A 26890-nucleotide genomic window follows, 5' to 3' on the forward strand; every position below is an offset into this window, starting at 1 on the left:
TGCTGGCTTCCGGCGGAAAAGCGCGCGAGCAAGATGGCTACTACCAAGCGCGTTTTGTACGTGGGTGAGCAGGCAGTGGCGTTAGGCGGCATCTGGACGAACGCGACCCCCAGGGGGTCGCGGCGTGGGGTGGGACACGTCTCTGAACCAGGAGGACGGCGAGCAGCTGTCAAGGCTCGGTCTCTGGCGTTGGTCCCGGCGGTATAGCTCTGGCTCTAGTAGATGGTAGCAAACTAGAATGATCTTGGGGAAATGTAGATTTGAAACGGTAACTTCTCTGCTTAAACTCCTTCAAAGGCTTCCCACTGTCCTCAGGAAAAAGTGCAAACTCCTTAGCAGTAGCCACTTCTCCAGCTTCTTTGCTTTGCTTGACCCATTTGCTCCTAAGTGTCAGGCTATTTCACACCTTTGGACCTCTGCCTTTGCGAACTCCCTTGCAGTGAACAGCCTTGCCGCACACCTCAGGTGTGTGAACCCGAGACGGAATTCTGACTTCCTAGCCCGCTGAGCTCCAACGGGCCCCGAGGAGCGGTAGAGGAATATTATGGTCCTCCAGATCCTCTTGTTAATTTGTTTTACAAACATCCAGTGCAGTGACGGCTCAGCTCCAGCCGCAGCCATAAGGGAAGGAGTTCCCAGACTAGCCAGAAAAGAAGTGGAATTACCTCAGTAGCACACTTTCGATAAGCGCTGTAGTGGGGATGAACCATGACGATAGGGGCTTGGCTGCGAGACAAATGACCCATTCATCTGGAGAAGTGAGGGCAAACTCTGGATGAGGTGATGCCAGAACTGATGAGCAGAAGTTAGCTACGTTACCAAAGCAGAAGCAAGGCTGTTCACTGCAAGGGAGTCGAAAAAGCAGAGGTCCAAAGGTGTGAAATAGCCTGACACTTGGGGGCAAGTGGGTTATTTTTCAGGAGACCCAAGGAATTGGGAAGCAAAGCAAAGAAGCTGGAGAGGTGGCTACCACTAAGGAGTTTGCACTTTATCCTGAGGACAGTGGGAAGTGTTTGAGGGAGTTTAAGCAGAGAAGTTACGGGTTCAAATCTGCATTTTCCTAAGATCATTCTAGTAGGCTTTGTGGAATTGGTAGAGGGAATGGAGGCAGGGAGGTCAGTTGTGAAGCTATTGCAGTAAACCCAGGACTAGATGAGAATCTGAAAGCAGGGTGAAGAGAGGAATGTTTTCATAAGTATGGATGGGCAGAGATGAGAGGGGTATGTGTGTGTGTGTGTGTGTGTATGTGTGTGTGTGTGTGTGTACCCAAAGAACTGAATGGAAGGACCCTGTCCCCTGGCTAGCATGCTAACTGGGCTGCCAAGGACTTCTGCAAGAGCATGGAGATCAGTGGCTCAGAAAGCCCTTGGCTTATTTGCAGGTGGACTGGCAGAGGAGGTGGATGACAAAGTTCTTCATGCTGCATTCATTCCTTTTGGAGACATCACAGATATTCAGATTCCTCTGGATTATGAAACAGGTGAGTTATTTTAGTGTCTCTCACGTTCAGAATCCTCCTATTAGGAAAAGGCCTTAAAAAAAATTTAAAGTCACATCACAATTCTAAATATGTATTCTAAATATGGTTAGTATACACTACAGTTAAGTTCATGAAGGTGCCTGGTGACAGTGATCTTGATGGAGAAGGAATGTTCTGAGGCCACGTGGTTGTGAACTTTAAATACTTTTCAGAGTCTTCAGCTGTTGGGTTGAGAAAAGACAGGTTTTTCAGTAGACCAGTAGGGAGATAGGTTTGAACTACATTGAGATTTCAATGTTGTTTTAATCTACCTGGATGTTTGGTTCAATTCATTCACTTCAGAGGACAGTAAAGAAAAAAACATGAAAAAAAGAAAAAAAATTAATCTATCTGGATGCATACCCTATCCCACCTGCTCCTTCTTGGCAGCTGTGCTATTAAATGAGGCAGCAGGAAAGCCTAGCCCCATAATGGCAGGTGGGGGTGGGGTTCTTGGCCTCTGAACACCTGAGTGGGTTTCCCTTCAGTTGGTATCACAATTACAGTTCAGTTTTCTATTTTACCTTTGTTGTCATTTGTAGGATTGTAGTTTTAGGCCCAGTTTTATCATCAAACTTGCATATGATTGTTAGCAAGGTCTTTAAACTCTCTGGGCCTGAGGAATCTTTAATTGTAAAATGGGAAGGTTATATTGTCTTTCTAAAGGCTGGAGTGCAGTGGCATGATGTCAGCTCACTGCAGTCTCCGTCTCCTAAGTTTCAAGCGATTTCCCGTCCTCAGCCTCCCGAGTAGCTGGGACTACAAGTATGCACCACCATGCCTGGCTAATCTTTTTTTTGTGTGTATTTTAGTAGAGATGGGGTTTCACCGTGTTGGCCAGGATGGTCTCGATCTTCTGACCTCGCGATCCACCCATCTCAGCCTTCCAAAGTGGTGGGATTACAGCGTGAGCCACTGCACCTGACTATCTTTATTTTTCTAGTTGTCTTGCATGTAATATTAATGTTTTAAGTTTGGCTTTGGTAGAATAATACTTATTTTAAAGATTAAAAATACAGTTTGTTATTCAGCTATGTCCATTACAAAAACAAAATTTATTATTTCTTAAAGTATTGTTTAAGAAGAATCAAAGAATGAGATTCCTTCTTCTTAAATAGCTATTGGATAGAATTACAGGTGTTTAGATATGGCATGTATCTAACTGACTGCACTTTGTGACCATCCTGTTTCTTCCCATTACCCCACATAGTAATTACTTGTTTTTGTTTCTCCATTTTGCAGAAAAGCACCGAGGATTTGCTTTTGTTGAATTCGAGTTGGCAGAGGTGAGAGTCTGTGTTACTAGTGTTTAGTCCTTGGTTTGTGGTGGTGTTACTGATTACAAAGGAAGCTTTTCACCGTTTGATTAGGTTGTTGGGCCTTAAGCTGATACTGCCAGAGAGATCAGAAGTGTTGTTCTAAGAAAAGCTTCCCTCACATAATCAGACTGGACTGTGAATAACATGTCAGACCTTCTTCCAGGTCCTTCCCTTCTTGCCCTGCAGTGGAGCTCCTACACCCCTGTTCATTGAGCATTCTTGCTTGGCAGCAGTGGTGATTATTTCTTGTGCCTTCAACCAGCTGGCAGATTGTTGCACCACCAGCTCTAAAATCAGCCAGGAAGTGCTCTTTGTTAGAAACACACACAACCTAGGCAAGAAATGTAGAGGTGGCATTTTCCTAGATTTTTGCTTCTGAGTATGTGTTTAGACACCATAAGAAGTGTTTGGCTGCAAGCCTAAACTTGTACCTTTGTTTTTCCTTGGCAGGATGCTGCAGCAGCTATCGACAACATGGTATGGCTGGGAATCTTCGTTATAGCTGAAATTGCTTTTTGTTGGTACAGAGGGTCCTTAGTCATATATCAGTTTTCTGGACTTCCAAAGTTACAAGGTTGCAAGGGGAGGTAAAAATTCTCATGTGAAAATATTCACTGTGAATTGATCACTTATAAAACCAGTCCTTAGACTCCTTTCCCATTTAACAATAATGTAAGTTCTCATCTTCCTTGTTGATCAGTCTCTCACTGGCTGTCCCATGTGTACGATAGTAAATTGCAAACAACACAGATTCATTGCACAGTGTAACTGCATATTTTGCAAAATAGCAAGATTTCATGAACTATTAGACCAATTTACAATTGAGAAGAGAAATTTAATTATGGCAGCTGCAAATCACTGATACAAATGATTTGGATATTTTGGAAAGGTCCTTGGGGAAAATGATAACGCTCTTTAGTGTTTGTGCCCTCCTTGAGATCCTTTTAATTTTCATGTCTGCTATGAAGTGCAAAGATACCATACTGTTGACAGAATTTTGTTGGAAAAAATACTTCAGTGCCTGTTACTTTTTTTTTTTTAAGCAGTCTTGAACTCCTAGGTGCAAGCAGTCCTGCCTTCTCAGCCTCCCAAGTAGCTTGAATTACAGGCTCAAGCCAACAGGGCTACTTAAGACATTTCTTTTTCTTTTTTTTTGAGATGGAATCTCACTGTGAAGCCCAGGCTGGAGTCTAATGATGTACAATCTTTGCTCACCACAACCTCTGCCTCCTGGATTCAAGTGATTCTCTTGCCTCAGCCTCCCGAATAGCTGGGATCACAGGCATGTGCCACCACACCTGGCTAAGTTTTATATTTTTGGTAGAGATGGGGTTTCACCATGTTGGCCAGGCTGGTCTTGAACTCCTGACCTTAAGTGATCCACCTGTCTCAGCCTCCCAAAGTGCTAGAATTAAAGGCATGAGCCACTGTGCCCAGTCTATTACATTTCTTTCTACCAGTTAATGCATAGTTAATCCTGAATATTAATTGTAAGAAACTTATTTTTAGTTTCATTACAGTAGTTTCCCAGTCAAACCTTTTATAATTTTCACTTTTACCGTGAAATCTTCATCACTGCTTTAAGTGGATTCACGTTAAGTGACCTTTCCTGATACTGATATTATCTTTAGATAATGAAATGTTCTTCTATTCCTTGTTCTGTTATCCATTCACCAAACGTATTCCTCAGCTGTCAGAGATCATTTTTCTTTCACTTCAAAGCTTATCTTTGCTGGGTGTGGTGGCTCATGCCTGTAGTCCCAGCACTTTGGGAGGCTGAGGTGGGTGGATTACCTGAGGTCAGGAGTTCGAGACAAGCCTGACCAACATGGAGAAACCCCATCTCTACTAAAAATACAAAAAAATTAGCTGGGTGTGGCAGCACATGCCTGTAATCCCAGCTACTTGGGAGGCTGAGGCAGGAGAATCGCTTGAACCTGGGAGGTGGAGGTTACAAGTTCGAGCCGTTGCACTCCAGCCTGGATAACAAGAGCAAAACTCCATCTCAAACCTCCCCCCTACCCAAAAAAAAAAAAAAACAAAATGAAAACAAAGCTTATCTTGACTTTTGAAGGTGAACTCAGATGCTGGGAAACTGCATTTATTCTTGTAATTTTGGAGTGTTCTGAACCCAGAGTTACTTTTGGTAATAGAAGTCTTTGTGTGCTGGTATGAAAGAAAGGGGTGTGTGTGATGGTTCTAAGTTCCCTGCAAGTCACAGGTGGCTTTGCAGTGGGTGCATAGCTTACTGGTAGGGGCTCAGGGATTAATGGAGGACAAATGATGAGTGTGTCTCAGAAGTAAATGGAAAGCTGGCTGGCTCTCTGTTAACCTAAGAGAGTTTAAGCAGCTGGATTTTCAATCTTTACAGAATGAATCTGAGCTTTTTGGACGTACAATACGTGTCAATTTGGCCAAACCAATGAGAATTAAGGAAGGCTCTTCCAGGCCAGGTGAGTAAGAGCAACTTCTAGATTCCCTGTGATGTTCAGCAATTTGGCCTTAGTTGCATTTTTTGTCTCTATTTACTTGGAAGTAGGTGCTCTAAATGCTGCTTCCTGGTAGATAGGAGTAGGTGATGGTTCACATCGGGAGGGGCATGCACCACCCTTGTAGAGAAACAAAAAGTGAGTGTGAGCTTCTCAGCAAAGCCAGAGGAATTGTTTTTGTTATGAGAGAAATTCCTGCTTGATCTCATGCTTCCCAGTTTTCTTGATATTCCATTCTTAGGGTACTCCATCAAGGGCTGAAACCAGCGAAGGCTATACCTTTGCTTTCAGCGTACCGACTTTCCTTAGCCCTACTGAGAGCTGGACTTAAGGGCCGACATTCTGGGTGGGAACTTTCCTTACCCCTTGGAGTTCTCAGTGGGGAATTGTTTGGCATAGAGGCCACATAGCATCTTCCACTTCGCTGACCAAAGCAGATACCTTTCAATTCAAGCTGATGGCTTGAATTAACGTTTGTTTTACTCTTTCCTCTCAGTTTGGTCAGATGATGACTGGTTGAAGAAGTTTTCTGGGAAGACACTTGAAGAGAATAAAGAGGAAGAAGGGTCAGAGCCTCCCAAAGCAGAGACCCAGGAGGTGAGAATGAAGTCTCCTGCTTTTAGAGGACAGGCTGGCACTGTCTGCAGGAGACTTTTTTTTTTTTTTTTAAGTTTTAATGGAAATTTGCAAATGCCTATACCAAAGTGGAGGGAATGAATAATGAATTCTTAGTACTTTGGTAAAGTCAGTATTGAGTGAATTCAAGGGCAAAGCTTTGGGTCTCTTGTCCACGTTTTGTTCTATGTGATGAGCGTCTCAGCTCTGCTCAGGTACGGATTTGTGATTGTCAGCTGACAGGGAAGAAGCTGAGGTGCCCCTCTTCATCCCTCCTGATCAGTCCCTCTCCTTCACTGAGGAGTTTGGCATGAGGCTCATGGTCTTCCTATTCCTGTGCTAATGCAGAGGTGACAGAATAGGGTAGTGCTACCTTCCTTCACCCTGTACATGGGTTCACGGTTGACCAGTCCTAAGAGAACCTGCCGGGGCATTTCCCCCTGATTCTCAGCATAGGTCTCTGACAGTTGCTTCTTAGACTTCCCCTCCTCCGGGTATCTTGTGAATGTTGTCATTCTTCTGTATTTCTTTGTTGGCTCATGGTTTCTCTCTTTTCTCTCAGCTGAAACAGTAGCAGTCAGTCTAATTTTATGCAACCTCTCTTATGCTGTTGACCTTCATGGTCTGTTTCTAGTCCTGAGCTTCAGATATTTCTGCCTGCAAGTCTCATAGGCAGCCTAAGTTTGCCTAAAATGGATCCCCTGCTTCTCTAATCCTGTCTTCTGTGATCTCAGTCTTGGCTAATTTGCTACCATTCATCCACACATTGGCCCAAGCCAAAAATTTGGATGGAAAACAAAACTCAAAGTGGCCATCACACTCAGTGGAGTCCCCCTGGATCACCCTGTATTCTCTGCTTAGTCTTATCTACTTGGAGCACAAAGCAAGGCCCAGCATCCTCCACTGTGTTCTGAGCACTTAGATCTGAGCATGAGGGCTGCCCCCTTGCTTTCATGTAGGCAGCCAGCGTTATGTGCAGGGCCAAGCATAGAGGGAGGAGGTGGTGGGACATGGTCTGCCTAACTAGAGAACAGTGTGTGGGCTGGAACTGGCATTTGAAGATGTTGAGAGTTGTGGATCATAGGCCAGAAAAGCGCTGTTCTGTGACTGTAAAGCAAGAGGAGGAAGCCGATGCGTCTGAGGGCAAGCCTGATGAGATAACATGCCTGTGTGTGGGGCTCAGGTAAGCCAGTACTGAGGTCTCCTGTTGCTGGGCATCCAGCTGGGTACTACGGCTGTGGCTCCTGCCTCCTGCAGCCCTGTCAAGGCCAAGGCCTTCCCCGTCAGCACTTGCTCCAGCCTGCTCATTGGAGCTGTGTTCTGGATGGTTGTCTAGAATACTCAGCTCCTACTTGGGGCATCAGGGAGCTCTCTCTAACTAGCGATTTCTTCTGCACCTAGGGAGAGCCTGCTGCTAAAAAGGCTCGGTCAAATCCTCAGGTGTACATGGACATCAAGATTGGGAACAAGCCGGCCGGCCGAATCCAGATGCTCCTGCGTTCCGACGTTGTGCCTATGACTGCAGGTGAGCAGGACGCCGGGGTCAGGAAGGCGGGATGCTGGTGGCTGAGCAGTGAGCCTTTCCCAGGTTCTTGCCGCTTTACTTCTTGTGCCCTTGATATTGCTTCTGACCTAAGTTGATTTGAGGCATCTCAGATCCTGAGATCTAGTAACAGATAAGTCAGAGCAGGTGTTTTTGAAGCTTTGTAAGTGCTGGCTTACTACTTTTTAATAATCATTTTTAAAAAATACAAATAAATAATGTATTCTTTTTTTAAAAAAAGAATACCATACATATATATTCCAATAATAATTAAGACAATAAATGGAAAACTTAAGTTGTTTTCCCCCCTCTATATCGAGTCCTGAATTCTAGAAGTAACTAGTGCTATTGAGTATTCTTTGTAACTTATTATTGACTCTATTTATTCTCTTTTTAATCTAAATTTTATTATTATCTAGACATATAAAGAGTCAATTCAACTTCACAAACCTTCTTTTGGAAAAACAGTCATCCCCTGGTGCTGTCCCTATGCCCTGCTGCCAACACCATTTACTGTTCCTCAGAGGAGCCGATTTCAACTCTTAGGTCTTTTGGTTTTTATTTCCATGTTGATAGAAAATGGGTTTATATTTCTACTTCCTGTGTTCCATTTTAAGCATTATCTTCTGATTTTCTACTTCAGAAGACGAGGAATTAGTTTTTAAAAATCCCCTTCACTGCCCCCTCACCTTCCCTGTATAGGTACCATAATTTTGGTTAGGTCCTAAATTATTTTAACAATGTAGGCACCATGTGATAACTTCCTTTCATGCACAGCATTTTGTTTTGCATGGAATTGATAATTGCCTTGTTTGTGCAGTTTTCGATGTAATCATTCCTGATTTTCTCCCAGATTATCCTGACGGGGGTTTGCGTCCAGGTGTCTGCATTTTGTTAAGCAGAGATGAGGGCAGGGCTGAATGCCTCAACATTCAGTATATAAACTTTCATGTAATCTCCATTTGTCGTAACGTACCTCAGCCATCACTACGTGTAGGATATACTAGTCCAGAGACCCCCTGCTTTAACCTACCGAAGACTAGACCTCCAGCTGGCTACCAGGTGGGGGAGGGTGGCCCCCAGCTGCAGAGTCAGGGGGAAGAGCCCAAGGAGTAACCACTTTCTTATATAGGCTTTCAGCCAAACTCTCTGTCTCCAGGATTACCTGCACCTGTTTCTCTGAGCTTTTGGAGTGCAAATTGAGTTGCTTCTTGGCTTTTACCAGCTTAAGATTCAGCTTTCTTGGGTCTGCTTTATCATTTAGGACTCATCTATTTGTTTTCTAACTTCAGAAATTTTTGTTGCTATTGTCTCTTCCTCCCTGATTTTTAAGTTTTAAAGTGTACAGTTTGTTAGCATTAATTACTGTTAATTAATTAATTTTGCTGTTCGAAATTTTTTAATTACCCTAAACAAAGCCTCTTATTTTATTTTATTTATTTTATTATTTTATTTTATTCTTTGAGATGGAGTCTCACTCTGTTACCCAGGCTGGAGTGCAGTGGCATGATCTCAGCTCACTGCAGCCTCTACCTCCCAGCTTCAAGAGATTCTCCTGCCTCAGCCTTCTGAGTAGGTGGGATTACAGGCATGCACCGCCATGCCTGGCTAATTTTTGTCTTTTTAGTAGAGACGGGGTTTCAACATGTTTGTCAGGCTGGTCTCAAACTCCTGACCTTGTGATCTGCCCACTTCAGCCTCCCAAAGTGCTGGGATTACAGGCATGAGCCACCGTGCCCAGCCCCAAACCTCTTATTATTAAAGGTACCTATTAAACAATAACTCCCCATTTTATTCTCCCCTTAGCTTCTGATAACCTCTAATCTTTGTGTCTGTAAATTGGCCTATCCTAGATTTTTCATATAAGTGGAATCATACAAAAGCTATCCTTTTTCATGTCTTATATTGTATAGCATGATGGTTTCAAGGTTCATCCATTACCATTTATCGGTGCTGCATACCTTTTTATAGCTGAATAATATTCTGTTATGTTTGGAATAAATATCTTGTTTATTCATTTATTGATGGATGCTTGCACATTGTTTTCATCTTTTGACTATTTGTAAATAATGCCTGTGTGAATATCCACATATGTTTAAATCCCTATTTTCAATTCTTTTAGATATATATGCCTAGGAGTGGAAATCCTTAGTCATATGGTAACTCTATATTTAACTTTTTGTGGAAATACCAAACCATTTTCCCTAGTGGCTGGGTTATTTTACATTTTTACTAGCAATGTGTCAGTATTTCAATTTTTTCACATCTTCTTTTTCTTTTCTTTTTTTTTGAGACGGAGTCTTGCACTGTCGCCCAGGCTAGAGTACAGTGATATTGGCTCACTGCAACCTCCGCCGTCTGGGTTCAAGTGATTCTCGTGCCTCAGCCTCCCAAGTAGCTGAGATTAAAAGCACCTGCCACCATGCCCAGCTAATTTTTTGTTTTTAGTAAAGATGGGGTTTCACCATCTTGGCCAGGCTGGTCTCACACTCCTGACCTTGTGATCCACCTGCCTCGGCCTCCCAAAGTGCTGGGATTACAGGTGTGAGCCACTGTGCCCGGCCAACATCTTCGCTTAACAGTTGTGAAATGGTATCTCATTATAGTTTTTATTTTTATTCCCTACTGACTAATGATGTTGAGCATCTTTTCATGTGTTTGTTGGCCATTTGTATATCTTCTTTGGAGAAATATCTCTTCAAATCTTTGGCTCATTTATTAACTGGATTGTTTGTTTGTTTGTTTGTTTGTTTTGAGAGACAGGGTCTTGCTCTGTCCCCTAGGCTGGAGTGCAGTGGCGAGGTCATGGCTTACTATAGCTTTGAACCCTTGACCTCCAGTGATCCTCCTCCCTTGGCCTCCCAAAGCACTGGGATTACACCATGCCTGGCCTTTTTGTTGTTGAATTATAAGAGTTCATTATACGTTTTGGATGTTAAACCCTTATTAAATATGATTTGCAAATAAGCATTCTCCCATTCTGTGGGTTGCTTTGCCCTTTACGGGTATAGTTCTTTGATGCATGTTTTAAAATTTGATAAAATCTAATTATCTATTTTTTCTTTTACCTATGCTTATGGTGTGATATTTAAGAAACCATTGCCAAATCCAGAGTCATGAAGATTTGCCCATATGTTTTCTTCTAAGATCCTTTGTTTTTTCTTTTAAAGAATCAGTTTGCTACCAATTTAGTGTGGTTTTTGGAAGGGAACAGAGCTAGTATATATATATTCAGTCCCCTTTCATCGGAATCTCCTGTAATAGTAGGAGATTCTGTCTCCTGCAGAGTAGTAGCTCACACCTGTAATCCTAGCACTTTGGGAGGCCGAGGTGGGTGGATCATCTGAGGTCAGGAGTTCCAGACCAGCTTGGCCAAAATGGTAAAACCCCGTCTCTACTGAAAATACAGAATTAGCCAGGTGTATGGCACATACCTGTAGTCCCAGCTACTCGGGAGGCTGAGGCAGGGGAATTGCTTGAGCCCCTCAGGAGGTGGAGGCTGCAGTGAACTGAGATTGCGCCATTGCACTCCAGCCTAGGCAACAGGAGTGAAACTGTGTCTCAAAACAAAAGAATCCCTTTTGGTCCTTACGAATTTAGTACTGCAACAGTATATTATAATGAGTGTCTCTTATTTTAAAACAAAAATGCGAACATTAAACAAAACAGTTTTTTTTGAGGTTTTGTTTTATTTGTTCTATTTTTTAACCTCAGCGCTCTTTCCTTTTTCAATTCCAGAGAATTTCCGCTGCCTGTGCACCCACGAAAAGGGCTTTGGCTTTAAGGGAAGCAGCTTCCACCGTATCATCCCCCAGTTCATGTGCCAGGGTGGTGATTTCACAAACCACAATGGTACTGGAGGCAAGTCCATCTATGGGAAGAAATTCGATGATGAAAACTTTATCCTCAAGCACACGGGACCAGGTAGGAGCCAGTTGGCATGTGGTGGCAAGGGAGGCTGGGCGAGGGTGGGATGGCCATGCAGGACGGAAGGGCGGGCTGTGGTTCTGGCTGAGGGACGAAGAGTCTGGAGGAGACACAACACCCAGACACCGGAGAAACGTGCAGCCTCTCTAGGGTGGCATCAGCTTGCTTACATTCAGATACTGTCCATCCCCAGCCATGTCCACACTTTCTCTTAACCCAGCTTGGATTCTGTGGTCTGCCGTTGCATGCTCTTATTCCCTCAACCCCACTGCTCTCCCTGCCTCCACCATCAGATTTACTTAGTAAATTCTCAGTGGTTAGTCCTGCACCAACTAGAAAAGAAACACAGAATTGTACTGAATGATCCCGTTTGAAATTTATAACTATAGTTCTTAAGGGGGCCCTGGCCAACCTGACCAGATTTCCCTCCTTGATGCTCAGTCCCAATCAGAGATGATGTGTCCATGCCTATCTTCACTCCTGAAGCCCTCATATCATCACCTTCCTGCCTCATCTAATGCTTCGCCTCCTGCATCTCTCTACTCGTGCATGCTCTGACTTTCTTCCAATTACAGGGGATGAGCTGCCTCTCCTGAGGCCAGCCCCTCCACCTGTGGACTGGATCTTGTCCCTCTCCTCTACTTAGGAACGTGGCTTCTAAAGTTGTCCCCCTCTTGTAATCCATTTCCCCTGCTCTGCTAGATCAGTCCATTAGCATGAAAGCATGCAGTTATCAACCTCTAGAAGAATCTTCGTTCTTCGACCCTTGTTCCCTCTCCAGCTATCATCGATGCCTCTGGTCCCCCTGTTAGCATAACTTCTTGAAAACATGGTACAGACTTGCTGCCTTCGCATTTCTTGTAAGCCCTTCCAGCCAGACTTCTAGTCCCATCTCACCATTGAAACCACTCTTGCCAAAGATGCCAGTAGCAAGAGTGGTGATCATCTTATCCCACCTCCCAGACCTTATCTCACCTCTCAGGAGCATTTCATACTACAGGTCGAGTGTCCCTTTCCTGAAATGCTGCAACCACAAGTATTTTAGATTTTGGAATATTTGCATTATACTTACCAGCTGAACATCCCAAATCTGAAAATCTCAAATCTGAAATGCGCCAATGAGCATTTCCTTTGAACATCATGTCAGTGCTCAGGAAGTCAGATTTTGGAGCATTTTGGATTTTGGATTTTCACATTTGGGATGCTCAGCCTGTATTAGCTCTGTGCTCCTTGACTTTTCACTTGGCTGGCAGGACTCCTTCCTCCTCTCGTCTCCTTTTACCTAGTTGGCTGCTTTATTTGTCTTTGCTGTCTCCTTCTTTTCCTGACCCCTAAACACTGAAGTGCCTCAGAGCCCAGTCTTTTGTTCTTCACAAGCCTGTTACCCACTGCTCCCTTTTTCTAACTGGTGGTTTGTAGGGTCCTTCTTTACTATGCTGAACTGACATGCATAGATGACCCACATCATTATTTTAAAAATCAATATTAATCTGTAACTATAATAGGGAAGAACATCAAAGGAAATAAACAAATTTGTGTAATAAGTGAATATGTTTCTAGATGTACATGCTTAAGCACAGCTGTGTCAGAACACAAAGTGAATTATTCAGGCGTCTGCACCTGTACTTAGATGCAGCAGTTAGAAATGTAGATGGGAGTGTCACCTGGCAACTTGGATATGAGGAGCAGTGATGCTGTTTGTGATGTGGCTTTGTGAAATGGTAGATAAAGTTGATTAGATTCCCCAGTAAAGAATAGTCTGTTGATTTATATAGTAGTTAAATAACTAGAAGATTCCATACAAAACCAAAAAACTCTTAAAACTTTGGGCTTATATGTATAATTGAATTACGTTTTAGGTGCAGATAACTGTTACCGGTATCTGGCTGGACATTTATTGTTTTGTTGTTGTTGTTATTGTTGTTTGGTTTTTGTTTTTTGAGACAGGATCTCTTTCTGTTGCCTACACTGGAGTGCAGTGGTGGAGGATGACTCACTCCAGCCTCAACCTCCTTAGCTCAAGCAGTCCTCCTGCCTCAGCCTCCCAAGTAGCTGGGATGACAGTTGCATGCCACCCATAATGCCCAGCTAATTTTTAAGTATTTTTTTAGAGACAGGGTTTCATTATATTGCCCAGGCTAGTCTAGAACTCTTAGCTTCAAGTGATCCTCCCACCTCAGCCTCCCAAAGTGCTGGGATTACAGGCATGAGCCCAGCCCCTAGCAGGATGTTTGAAAGACCAAGAGGATATGAGACACTTCATTGTGCCAGACATTGCAGAACACCTAATTCCAAGCCCCCACCTGCTAAATGCCAATGACACTCCCGCAGTATTTCTGACAGTCAAAAACAGTTTCAAGCCAGGCGTGGTGGCTCATGCCTGTACTACCAACATTTTGGGAGGCTGAAATGGCAGCCCAAAGCCAAAGTGTCATGTGAGTTCAGGAGTTTAAGACCAGCCTGGATAACATAGTAAGACCCTGTCTCTACCAAAAAAAGAATTAAAAAATTAGCCAAGTGTGGTGGTGCATACTTGTAGTCCCAGCTACTTGGGAGGCTGAGGCGAGAGGATTTCTTGCACCCCAGAGATTGAGGATGCAGTGAGCTGTGATTGTACCACTGTACTCCAGCCTGGGTGACACAGCAATCCCCATCTCAAAAAAAAAAAAAAAAAATTCAACTTTCCGAAAGTTTCCTAGGGACAGGACACCAACCCCACTGAGAAGCAGTGCCCTAAGCAGTCACACCCAGTCCCAGAGCTTTTGGCAGAATCTCTTGAGTTAAACTCTTGCATGTTGAAGTCTCCATGCTGATGGCTTCCTGAGCTCCAGACTCCTATCCAACCACCTGCCTGTTGTCTTCACTGGATATCCCACAAGCATCTCACACTTCACCTGTCTAAAACAGTTCTTGGTCTTCTCTCTGAAATTCTTCCTGTCCACTTCCCTGTTTCAGTAAATGACTCCAGTATCCACTTAGCCGCTTGGTCAGAAACTTAGGAGTCTTGTGGACACACACATATACACACACATACATAAACATACATGTACACAGATACACACATATACGTGAACATTCTCTTAGGTGACAAATGTCCATAAGGCCTCATTGTCCTAGCTGTCATTTTGAATAACTCTTTTCCACTGATTGTGAGCTCCACCAGGGCTGGACTATTTTCTGCTCATCAGTGGTCCCAGGGTTTAACAGGGACCTGGTTACCAAGTAGACACTTAATTGTTAAATAAATGAATGAAGAACAGACCAGTATAAAGTGATTGAAACACCTCATTCACCATTTCACTGAATATTAACTGAATCGAAGATAAGGTGGCCATATATGCATGTGGGCTGTGCATCTCGGAGTCTGAGCCTGCATTGCTGAAGGGCTGCTGTCAGCCTGCACAGACATCCTTTAAGGGCTGGTAGACAGGGTTGGGGGAGCTGACGGTTGTTCTCTCCCCCAGGTCTACTCTCCATGGCCAACTCTGGCCCAAACACCAATGGCTCCCAGTTCTTCCTGACATGTGACAAGACAGACTGGCTGGATGGCAAGCATGTGGTGTTTGGAGAGATCACTGAAGGCCTGGATGTCTTGCGACAAATTGAGGTATGTTGCCAGGAATGGGCCTCCTCTTCACCCAGGCCCTTGGAGCACAGCCCTGTGGGAGGGCTGGAGAGGTTCTGTGACCTCAGAGAGATGGCCAGGGACTGTGTCCAGGGGGAGGGGCTACTGCTGCCCAGGTTCCAAGGTGGAAGTGGGCAAATAGGCAGGCAGGGGTTGGCGTCACTAAATCACTGTCAGTCTCCCCCCTCATTCCCTTATTTCTGTTCTGCCCACAAAGGCCCAGGGCAGCAAGGACGGGAAGCCAAAGCAGAAGGTGATCATTGCTGACTGTGGGGAGTACGTGTGAGGTGACATTCTCTCTGCTTCCCACTCCGTTCTTGCCCCTGCACATCCAGGAAGGAGCTGGCAGCCTCAGAGGAGGCAGCACTGAGGGTGCTTGTTTGAAGCAAGCAGCATTTGTGGTGTGAGCACTTCCTCAGGCCCGCTTGGAGCAGCTCCTCTGCGGGCACAGCCTGGACTAGTCCCAAGCACGGCTGTGGGCCCAGGAGCCAGCACAGGTGCACCCCTCCACCATGGGCAGGCTATGCAAAAGGCCACTGACTTTTCTCAGCATTTGCTGCTGAGCCTGTCCTGGGCCTACCAATGTGGCTCTTTAGTGTTTTCTTTGCTAAAATAAACCCTAGTTCTTATACTGCTGCCTCCTGCTAGTTCTTGGGAGTTGTCAGAGATTGTGTCTGTGGCTAAGCTGGACCCCCGAGGCAGGCTGGTGAGCGGGGAGAGCAGAGCATCTTTCCTGCTTTTGTTTCCTCCCTTGGGCCGATCCCCTTCGATGTCAAGTGATATATCTTCACGCCAGGCATCCATGTCAGGGCAGTGGAAATTAAAGACAGTGGAAAGTTCCTGTCTTTTGCTGCCTCTGCTCCTAAACCCAGCTGCTGGTCTTAGAACCAGCAAGTGTACTCTCAATGGCTCATTTGTTTATTTGTTCACTTTCATCCTACAGATTTTGAAAAACGAAATTTTTATAACTCAGAGTGCTGTCTCTGTGCCAAGTACTATGCCAATTTGTCAGGAGACAGGAGGCCAACAAATTACATGCGCCTAATTCAGCATGCTGCCTGTCTTTGTGAATCAGGTTTTATTGTAACACAGCCACATCCGTTTGTTTACATTTTGTCCGTGGTGGTTTCTTACTGCAGTGGCAGAGTTGAATAGCGGGTATAGCCTGTATAGACACAATACAGGCTATGGTCCCTGTATTAGGATTTTCTAGAGAAACAGAACCAATAGGATGTGTACATATATAGAGAGATTTATTTATTTTTTATTTTTAATTTTTTTTGAGATGGAGTTTCACTCTTGTTACCCAGGCTGGAGTGCAATGGCGCGATCTTGGCTCACCGCAACCTCCGCCTCCTGGGTTCAGGCAATTCTCCTGCCTCAGCCTCCCGATAGAGAGATTTATTTTAAGGAACGGGCTTGGGCATTTGTAGGCGTTGGCAAGTCTGGAATCTGCATGACAGGCCAACAGGCTGGAGGTTCAGGAAAAAAACTGATGTTGCAGTTCAAGTCTGAGGCAGCTTGGAAGCAGATTTTTTTCCTCCGGTGATCTCAGTCTTTTAAGAATTTCAACTGATTGGATGAGGCCCACCCACATTATGGAGGGTAATCTGCTTTACTCTCTACTGACTTAAATACTAAGCCATCTAAAAAATAGGCCAGGCGGCCAGGTGCAGTGGCTCATGCCTGTAGTCCCAGCACTTTGGGAGGCTGAGGCGGGCAGATCATGAGGTTAGGAGTTCAAGACCAGCCTGGCCATCATGGTGAAACCCTGTCTCTTCTAAAAATACAACAGTTAGCTGGACATGGTGTCACATGCCTGTAATCCCAGCTACTCGGGTGACTGAGGCAGGAGAATTGCTTGAACCAGGACCTGGGAGGCAGAGGTGGCAGTGAGCTGAGATCATACCACTGCACTCCAGCCTGGGCTACAGAGGGAGACTGTCACTAACAAAAAAAAAAAAAAAAAAAAAAAAATTGGCCCGGCATAGTGGCTCGTGCCTGTAATTCCAGCACTTTTGGGAGGTTGAGGCAGGAGGATCACTTGAGCCCAGGAGTTCGAGACCAGCCTGGGCAGTGTAGTGAGACTCCCTCTCTAGGGAAAAATAAAATAAAAAAGCCAGGTGTGGTGGTGCACAGCTATAGTTCCAGCTACTCAGAAGGCTGAGGTGGGAGGATCACTTGAGCCTGGGAGGTTGAGGCTACAGTCAGCCATGGTCATGCCACTGTACTCCAGCCTGGGTGACAGTGTGAGACCCTGTCTCGAAGAAAACCATCATCACAGCAGCATCTAGACTAGTGTTTGACTAAAAACTGGATACCATGGCCTAGCCAAACTGACACATAAAATTGACCATCACAGTCCCAAGGCCTAAATTATTTACTATCTGAGCCTTTACAAAACAGGATTGCCAGCCACTGAAGAGAACAAATGCTCCCACCCCCTGCTGAGCTCACAGTCTGGCCCTCCTGTGTGCAGCCACTTCTTAGAGCTGGCTTCTCTCCACTCCCCCCTTCAGATACTGGTCAGCCAGGAGGTTGTAAAGAATTTCATCTGCTAAAGTCTCTTAGCAGGGACTGAGCCCTGTAGCTGCTGGACACCTTCTGTGGGTTGGGTCACACAGACCATTCAAAATCCACTGAGCTGAGCTTTTTCATCTTGGGTTGTTATCTGGACAAGCCAGGAGGCAGGAGGGGCCCCGTGGTCCTGATGACCCTAGGATAGCTCCTGCTGAGGGATGGTGGCATTCTGGTCCTACCTCTGGCTCCCATGTGCCAACTGGACTTTCTGAGCTCCAGCTGCTGCAGTTGGCTGAGTTTCAGGCTCCGTGAAGCTGAGATGTACCACATGGTTACCCCTGACCCCTATGGAGCTTCCAAAAGAGACCCTCCCTCAAAGCATAGCCCTCCTCTCTAAGTGCAAATTATGGCCACCAGAGGTCAGTCACAGGTGTTAGCCAGGCATCTATGAAGCTGGGGATGATAGCACTGACTTTGGTGCTTGGACAAGAACAAAGAGAGACTGTGTAGAAAAAGCACAGCCAGCTTCCCATAAAAGGACAGATTCCTGTAACAACCTTGTCACTCTGTTCCTCCCTGATAGTCTCGGGAGGGGGAGGCCGGTGGGCAGTTCTGAAAGCCCAGTAGGTTTGGAGCCATTGGGTGTTGACTTCTCTCCCAGTGCTCCACCTGGGTGTCCACAGGTGTTATCTCATTGAATGCACACTGGAACCCTGCACAGGCAAACAGGCTTTAGTGGCATGACTGCCAAAGGTCACCCAGGGTGCTTTGGCAGAGCTGGGATTAGAAGCCTGGCCTGTCTCTCTTCAGTAGTAATGGAGTCCTGGGATTTTTGCTAGGCTTTAGCCTCAAACTATGGCAGGCAGGGTCCACAGCCCTGGGTGGGGGGAGGGATGACACAGTCATGGTCCCCATAATTGGCCTGGACCTTTGTGGAGAGACAAAGGAGACAAGACCCTGCTCTTCCAGTCTGGAAAGCAGGGCAGCCCCACAACCTGGCCACCTGCTTTGGCTACGCACCATGCAGCAAGCCAAAGGAAAACTGGCTGCCTCAGGAAAACTCTGATCTCTCTGGGAAGTGGACCCAGTGGCTCTGTGGGTGCCCTTTCCGGCAGCCTGGAGGGCAAAGTGGCTTTCCCTGGGACTGCATGGCTCCTGTCCCAGCTAGCCTTCCCATTCCACATTCCCATTGCTGCACCAGCACCAGGACTGGGCGCAGGGCTTCCTTTTGCTGATTTATTTCCCCGCTAACTCATTCAGAGTTGGGCCCATCTGAGTACCTGCATGCTGGCCCCGAAACAGCTTACAAAGGGTGAAACCAGGGATGGCAGGCCCAGGATCAATGCTGTGGCTGAGGGAGTTTCCTCTCTAACAGCTTGACAGCTACCTCCAGATGCTGCTCCCATCTGCTGCAGTCATAGCAGCCTCACGGCAGCCTCTGAAGAAGGAGTTATGGAACCAACTTTTTACTGGTGAAAATGGAGTCTTGTAGAGTTCAGTGATGGGAAACTAAAGTAGAAAAAGCACATCACAAAGCAACTTATGTATAGTACAGCGTGATCCCAATTTTGTAAAAATATCTGTAATATGTAAGCATAGGTATTTGTAAGAAAAAAGCCTAGAAATAAAGTCACCAAAATATTAATAGTGTGTTTATCTGACTTGTGGGACTATGGTGACTTGAATTGTATTTTATTATCTGTATATCCTACTTTCCTCCAAAACTGCATTATTTTTTTGAGACGTGAAAAACATTTTTGAAAAAGGGGGTCAAGTGCCCATCCAGGGTTCCCTTCAAAAAGGAGGTCAAGTGCTTGGTCATGGGCAGTTCCCCCATGCAAATTACCACCCAAGGCACCTGGTGGGTACAGACCTCTCTCAGCAGGACACGGGATCCTGGTGCCTGGAAACACAAGAGCAAAGTTAAACAGCCACTGCCACAAGTGACACTTGCTAGGCCATTAAAGGCTATAAGAATACAAGTCCTGCCCTCCAATGGACACCGTATGTGGATCGTTTAGGAAAATGCAGCTCTGAAATAAACACATCGTCACCTGAAGAACACATTTCGGTTTAATGGACAGGCATAGATGTGGCTCAAAAATAATCAAATTCATTTGTAATAATACCAGCAAGTACCAATTGTTAAGCATTTATATGTCAGCTATCCCAAAGATTTGTGTACATATTTAATCTTTATAATAGCTTTGGGAAGAAAGAACCAATATCCTACTCTACAAAGGAAGAAGCAGAACCAGGATTCAACCACTATCTGGCACCAAAAATCCGTGTCTTGCTATACTGCCTCTATTCCTGTTTCCTTGGACCTTTTCCAGAAATGTGACTTCCCTGCCTCAGAAGTCACTACGAATCCCCTGCTGACTTGCCCTCAAGGCCAGCATTGCACTGCAAGTCCCAAAGCTGCTAGGCGTTCCTCCTTTGCCTGTTGTGTGTGTCCTCTCTTCCTGTCAACTCTCATTGATTTCTCATTGCTGTCAGTAGATCTGAAACAACCACCCTCATCCTTCCAGTCTGATGCAATGAGATAAACAGGCCATGCCCTAAGCAAAGGAAAGGGAAATGGTGGTATTTTTGTTGCCAGCCTGGGCCACCCACTGCAGATGCCATGCTTGGCTCAGCAAACAGGTAACTCAAGGATTAAATTCACGGGCTTCTGTTCATTCACAACTGTTGAATTGCTCAAGGGATTTTTCTATTTTATTTCATTTGGTGACCGTCTGGACGACAAAAGTTGCTGAAAGTCTGATGGCCAACTAGGTGGACAAAGCCTTATGTTTTTCTGTTGTTCTGTATGAACCAGGAGGATCCCGGCTTGTATTGGTTCCTGCTGTGCACAGCTTGATTAATGGGTAAGGTGTACTCCATATCTACAAACCTTTGTGTACTTTAACAGACATTCCTGGTGCACCCCGGACTATGCCAGATCATTGGCTGGGCACGAAAGATACAGGTGGAATAAAAAATTTGCTGTCAAAATAACTGGCTAATTTGAAATCTACAGTTGCCTAAAAGACCATCTTTGATGTTGAAAAGAAGGAACTGTTAGTAAGTACTAGGATGGCAGATAGGTTCCATAGTTTTGTTTTGTTTTGTTTTGTTTTGAGACAAGAGTTTTGCTCTTGTCATCCAGGCTGAAGTGCAATGGTATGATCTCCACTTACTGCAACCTCCACCTCCCAGATTCAAGCAATTCTCCTGCCTCAGCCTCTGGAGCAGCTAGGATTATGGCATGCACCACCACGCACAGGTAATTTTGTATTTTTAGTACAGACATGGTTTCACCATGTTGGCCAGGATGGTCTTGAACTCTTGACTTCAGGTGATCTGCCTGCCTGAGCCTCCCAAAGTGCTGGGTTTACAGGCATGAGCCACCATGCCTGGCCAGTTTCGATGTTATGTGCCAACTCTGCTTTGTGACAGTCACTGGAGTCCCACATTCAGGGTTATAAGGCTGCTTCTGGCTCACTGTGAGGAGTTGGTGGATTCTCTGGCTGAAGGGTGTTTGGAGATCACAAAGTGCAATTCCCTCATGTTACAGAAAATGGAGGCCCAGATAAGGAAGCCCCCTACAAGTCATGTCTCACATCCAGGCCAGGGCTGAGATCCCTGTGCCAATAGGGAACTTGCCACCTTCTAGACAGCCTGGGCCTGCCCCTTGGGTACATGGGAAGGTCTCATCCTCTGCCCTTGTACACAGATGCCCTCCCTGGTCTGAGTGGAGGGGCTGCTGTCCTGCAGCATGGCTCCAGCCTCCACCCCTGCTGCCAGACCAGCTCTCCCCAGCTCCCATCCCTAGGGATGCGGCATGTGAACTCCAGAGAGGCGCATCCTTGGGCACATGGGGAGATGGAACCACCATGCCAGGCTGTGCCGGCAGATGGGATGGGCTCAGGATCTGCTTTTAATGACATGGTTTGGGCAGCAGGACTCTGTCTGTTCCAGCAGGTAAATTACAGGCTTAGCAAGTCAAAAAGCAAATAAACATTACAACTTCCAGTGGCCCCTCCAAGGAGAACAGCAGTTTCCGAGAACAGCAGAGGCTGAAACAAACCTCCCCACCCAACTCGGCCTAATTACTGCCTGTCACTCCCTGGGACCTTTTCTTTGACTCATAGGCCACAGGTTAGGGCTGCTGGGCACCCAGGGTGACGCTAACTTTGGTGACCAGCCTGTTTCTGACGGCCCTTGGTCTCACCCCACACCTGGCCGCAGGCTGCCCATGTTGCCGATACATTGCTCTGGTGGGGATGGACTGCTCCTCAGCATGGCAGAAGGCAACCAGTTTTCACTTCACATCAACTTTATCTGTTGGCAATGGCTGTGCTGATCATTTTAAAATTCCATTCAGATTTGGAAGAAAAACATTCCAGATCAGCCAGGTGCGGTGGCTCACGTCTATAATCCTAGTACTTTGGGAGGCCGAGGTGGGCAGATCATGAGGTCAAGAGATCAAGACTATTCTGGCCAACATGGTGAAATCCCATTTCTACCAAAAATACAAAAATTGGCTGGGTATGGTGGTGTGTGCCTGTAATCCCAACTACTCGAGGAGCTGAGGTAGGAGAATTGCATGAACCTGGGAGGTGGAGGTTGCAGTGAGCCAAGATCGCACCACTACACTCCAGCCTGGCGACAGAGCGAGACTCCATCTCAAAAAGAAAAACATTCCAGATTGATTATGGATGTCTGCCATGCAGAGGGGAAGGGAAATGATGGCATCTGTGCTGCGTGTTGTCATCCTGGGCCACCCAATGCAACCACATGCTTGCTCAGCAAAAGGAAAACTCCACAAGCTGAGCTCCAGATGCGTCAACATGGTAGTAGATAGATGGGTCAGTTGGAACTCCCTGAGATTTGTTTCTCCAAAGCAAAATGTCCATGCACTATATGTCTTTCCCCGATAGCAGAGGCAGATGCAAAGCAGGAAGACAAGGAAGATAAATGCCATTGGCTTTAGTGCTAAATCATGCTGTTCACTCAGCTTTTTCTTGAGTTGACCACATGCCCACCTGTGGCCAGTGGATCAGTACTTCAGATCCGTGAATATACAATACTTCAGGGGATGTCCAGTTTTATACCTAGCCTTGCATCTCAGAGGGGCAGGCAATGGGGAGCCAACTAGACCCTGACTACACATACCACACCCTGTGATGGATGGTGAGGAGCTCAAGGTGGCCAACGGTGGGCTCCAGGTGCCTCTCCGGTCATCCCACATCCACCCCACGGCCTGGGCCAGTAAGGGGCACCTATAGGTCCTTAGACCTATAGGACTTCTGTGCCAGCCCCAAACAACTGGCCAGTACATGCCTCTGGGAGAGGGGTTTGTGTAGAACACTGCCTGCTGATTGAAACCACCTGGGCTGGAGACAGGACAGTCACACAAACACCTGGCAGGGCAAAGGGAGCATAGGAGCCTGGCAGGAAGGAGGAAGGGGCATGGACACGATTGTGAGGGTCCTCCCTGGCAACATCCCGGCTTGGGGTCTGGCTGGGTTTGACAGTTTCCTGCTTCTGAGGGGCCCAATCTGATGAGAAGGGCGGCTGCAGCAGGGTTGGGTGGGCTGGGCTCAGTGGCAGCCGCAGGCCTTGACCACCATGTTGCGATGCTTGCGCAGGATGACGTTGTTGCTGCTGTCATAGTAGAGCACGGAGGTGGCGCTCAGCTTGGTGGGCGCACAGCACGCCTTGGGGACTGCGTCTGGTGTCATCAGGTGTACCTGGCCAGGGAGGGGAGCACAGGCAGGGGCATGAGTCCAGTGGCCGCCTCCGAGGACCCACCCAGCCCCACCCCAGCTCCACCTGCTCCCCACCCTGGCCATCTTTAGGCCACAGGGGAGCAGCACAATAATAACTATTCACAGGAATAAGAACAGCCCTCGGGGCTCTGGGAACAGGAGCTGTGGTGACCAGGGAGGAACACATGGCAGGATACCTGTGGGGCAGGCAGACAGGGTGCTAATGAGGGGTCTCAAGTCCCAGGCCAAGGGCTCAGACTTCCTTCTGGGGATGATGGGAAGGAGAACCGCATGGCTGGGTTTGTGCCTTAGTGAGGTCCCTGAGGGGGAGCCTGGAAGGACCACTTCCTTCTTTTGGCCCTTTGGACCCAGAGGCTCCGCCTCCCATGCCCTGCCTCCCTCCCCAGGCTCTTGGAGCCCAGGCCTTGGTCCCTCTCCTGTGCTGCTCTCCAGACTTGCGGATCCTGATCCCCTCCCCAATTCTACACTTAGGGTCTAACAGGGCACTGAGTTCCTCCCACCCTGCCATCACAGCCCTGCCTGGGAGGCCTCCTGGACACCTCCTCTCCCCTTCTCCCTTCCCTGGGAGCAGTCCCCTAGCTCAACCTCTATGTTGCCTCGGACCACCTGCCTAGTCCAGCTGCCATCACCTGCCAGGTGACCACAGCAACCCTCATTCATCCCCTGCTCCTCCACCTTCCACTGCCGACCCCCCTACCTGAGCCTCCTGCAGAAGCCAGAGAGAGTTCCTTCTGGAGGGTGATGTGGACCAGAACACTGCTTTGCTAAAAACCTCCGACAGCCTCTTGAGTTACTTGGAATAAAATCCACCCTCCTTCCCAAGGACCCCCAGACCCTAGGGGAGGTGGCCCTGCCCACACGGGCATCACCTCACTCCACCCTCTACCCTCCTCCTCTCACTGCACCCAGTCCCTCCTCCCTGCTGGCCTGAACCTGCCAAGCTCACTCCTGCCTTAGGGACTTGCACTTGCTCCTTCTGCTGGAACATTCCTCCTCCAGCTGCTGATGTGCCCCTCCTTGTGCAGAGAGAGGCCGGGCCCTGTTTCCCTTCACCTACAGGGCAGCTGCTCTGCTCTTCCTCATAGGAGGCTTCAGCTCCATGGTTGGTTTGCTTTGGACAAACCAACAAACCAGCAGCTTCCCCTAGAGTGCAGTGCCTGTCTGTCTGCTGCCCAGCAGGTTGTGAGCGCTCACTTTAGTTAAGCCCCTGAGGGGCAACCACAGAGGCAAGGGCAGAGGGGATGGAGTCTGGGAGCCGCTGCACGTGTGCCTCCCACACATGCAGCCGTGAGAACCACACGGCATAAAGGGTGGCTGGGTCAGGCCGCCACACCTGTCCTTGTCACCCCTGAGCCTTTCTTTCCAAGGAGGCAGATCCAGGTGTCCAGCAAACACCATTTGACCACCCAGAAAGGAAGCGTTATCACAGGCTCAGAGCTGCTTTTGGTAATTCCTTTCCTCCCACATACCTTGTAACAACTTCCTACGAGCAAACCATAAGGCTACGGAATACCAGGAATTAAGATTCTAGGTAAAAATTTCTGGATGGAAGCCTGGGTGCCAGAATCTGCAAACACCCAGAGCTCTCAGCAGTGAGCAGCACCAGTGATCCCATCAGAAGCCGCTTTCATCACTTAAGGTTGCCCGACACGACACCGAGGCACCAAAAGCCAGGGGATCTGGAGAAAACACAAACGGCCAAGAGAGAAACAGGGAAAAGCCAAAGGGTAGAGAGCCACACCATGTAGACGCTCCCTGCCTGCGCTGTGGCACAGGTGGGTGAGTGCACACCCACGTCCCTCATGCTGTGTGACATGTCCTGGGCGGGCAGACTTGCCAGCGTACTCAGGTGCCCGTGTGTTAAGATCACAGTCCCCACACGGCGTGCACGTCCATTTCGTGTGCTGTGCCTCTGACCATAGGAGCTGTGCCTCTGTCAGTCTGGGCACCGCACACAGGTGCATAAGTGTCCCACGGGAGCATGTGCGGTGCGTAAAACAGGCGTGTGTACACGGCTGTTTAGTGTCAGTGTGGGGTGTGTCTGTGTTCAGGTGCGAGTCTACGTGGGCTAGCGTGGCTGTATGAGGACCAGGTCCTGCAGAGCTGTGGGAATTTTGTGACATTACTGACTCCGTGCAGAGGAAGCTCCCTGAGACATGGAGCAGGTACCCTCCCTGCCCTTCTGGCTGGCTGGACCAGATCCCTCTTTGCAGGGCCCCCCACCCCAGGAGGCTGGGCAGGACAGGCACAGTACTGACCAGGGACTGCAGGATGGCATGGTTGGTGGTGTTCATGCAGGAGCCCAGCGGGAAGGAGCACTCTCCCTCACAGTAATAGGCTGAGTAGCCTTGCGGGGCGATGACCCAGTCCTGGGGGGCATGGGAGAAGGTGAGTCCCATCCACGTGCCCCTTCTAAGCACCCCCAATCCTGCCAGAGGACTTGCCACAGGAGGGCCCAGGGCTGCCCCTGATCCCCCCAAGCCTCAGGGCCCTGCAGGGCAGCCTCCCTCAAGAGGCCTGAATACACCCAGGAACCCACAGCAGACAGGGCTGAGCAGGGAGGCACTGCCACCCTGGCCTCAGTTTCCCTGGGGCAATGCTAACAGCTTGGTTGCAGTCTTCATTTTCCTGGTTATAAAATAAAACGTCCTTTCTCACCATGTTCTCACTTTAGAAAACTTGTAAAAAACACAAGAAAAAAATACATAAGAAGATTGAAATCTACGTCCTCCCTGCAGATTCCCTTCTGCTCCACAGGTGGCGATTTCAGAAACAAGGACAAGAGTCAGCACTTACCAGCCAGCCGAGGTCCTGGAAGCTGACGTAGAGCTCGTGCCGATGGCAGACCTGCCGGCCGTGAGAGCCGTGGACATCATCTGTAGGGACAGAGGGGCAAGGTCTTTTCTGGGGTTCCTGCTCTGTGCAGCTGCTGCGGGTTACCAGGGTGGAGGACCCCCTGATAAGCACATTTGTCAAATGAATGACAGGAAACCATTTGGTCTCATAAAGCCCATCCCTGGAACTCTGCTTGTACCATGACCCAGGCTCAAGAGCCTGCCATGGCTCCCAGTGGTTAGAGTGACACTGTGCCCAGCCCTCCCATCCTTCAGCCTGTGAGCGTCTTGATGCTCCAGTAAACAGCCCAGCAGGACCCTGGGCCATCCTGTGCCGCTTTCTCCTCTCTGGAGAACCCTGTGACTCCAGCCCACCCTCTCCTGCCACACCCATTCCTCAGGTTCAAGTGGCTGACAACCAGGCCAGTCAAGGGCCGACTCCCTGGGAAGAAGGGCACAGGGTCGGGTCAGGCCTGTCCCTGATCCTGAAGGGCTTGGCCCAGTTGGGGATAAAACTTCGCATAAGTAGCCGAGGGTCCTGCAGGGTGCCCGGGCACAACCGCGGGCCACAAGGGGCTGTGGCGCCCAGGGAAGGGGCAGCCGATTCTGATGGAGGCTTCTGGGAGACCTGGAGGAGCCAGGGAAGGGAGAGAAGGGGCCTTCTGGGTGGCAGGGACAGCCAGGACAGCCAGGACAGGCCTCTGGAGTGCCGATCACCAAGG

The 26890-nt window shown here is 47.7% G+C and overlaps 2 protein-coding genes across 6 annotated transcripts in view; one reads left to right on the forward strand and one right to left on the reverse strand.

The window, feature by feature from the left end:
- Nucleotides 1–19202, forward strand: PPIE (peptidylprolyl isomerase E). 3 transcript variants are annotated; one of them, XM_074380590.1, is made up of 10 exons: nt 1–56; nt 1382–1480; nt 2762–2805; nt 3289–3315; nt 5210–5291; nt 5824–5924; nt 7344–7467; nt 11224–11409; nt 14877–15019; nt 18933–19202. In XM_074380590.1, exons 4-10 carry the CDS (start codon nt 3313–3315, stop codon nt 19047–19049), a joined length of 756 nt encoding a protein of 251 aa, XP_074236691.1. In that variant the 5' UTR covers nt 1–56; nt 1382–1480; nt 2762–2805; nt 3289–3312; the 3' UTR covers nt 19050–19202. The 3 variants fall into 3 exon arrangements, with proteins under 3 accessions (XP_074236691.1, XP_074236690.1, XP_003937068.1); XM_074380589.1 differs by having other exon boundaries at nt 9–64; XM_003937019.4 differs by lacking the exon at nt 18933–19202 and adding an exon at nt 15255–15668 and having other exon boundaries at nt 9–64.
- Nucleotides 19203–19428: 226 nt separating this feature from the next.
- BMP8B (bone morphogenetic protein 8b) overlaps nt 19429–26890 on the reverse strand; it is a 32795-nt gene continuing 25333 nt past the window's right edge. Inside the window, exons 5-9 of one of the 3 annotated variants that reach the window (XM_074380588.1) lie at nt 26131–26210; nt 25578–25703; nt 23976–23985; nt 23931–23944; nt 19429–23295 (exon numbers count right to left, since the gene is read on the reverse strand). In XM_074380588.1, coding sequence (XP_074236689.1) covers nt 23146–23295; nt 23931–23944; nt 23976–23985; nt 25578–25703; nt 26131–26210 — 380 coding nt within the window. In that variant the 3' untranslated portion in view covers nt 19429–23145. Of the gene's footprint in view, nt 25704–26130; nt 26211–26890 lie in introns of all 3 variants that reach the window. The other 2 variants (XM_074380587.1, XM_039474507.2) reach the window with 2 other exon arrangements.

The sequence above is a fragment of the Saimiri boliviensis genome, chromosome 11 (genome assembly GCF_048565385.1).
Source record: "Saimiri boliviensis isolate mSaiBol1 chromosome 11, mSaiBol1.pri, whole genome shotgun sequence".
NCBI classification, from domain to species: Eukaryota; Metazoa; Chordata; class Mammalia; order Primates; family Cebidae; genus Saimiri; species Saimiri boliviensis.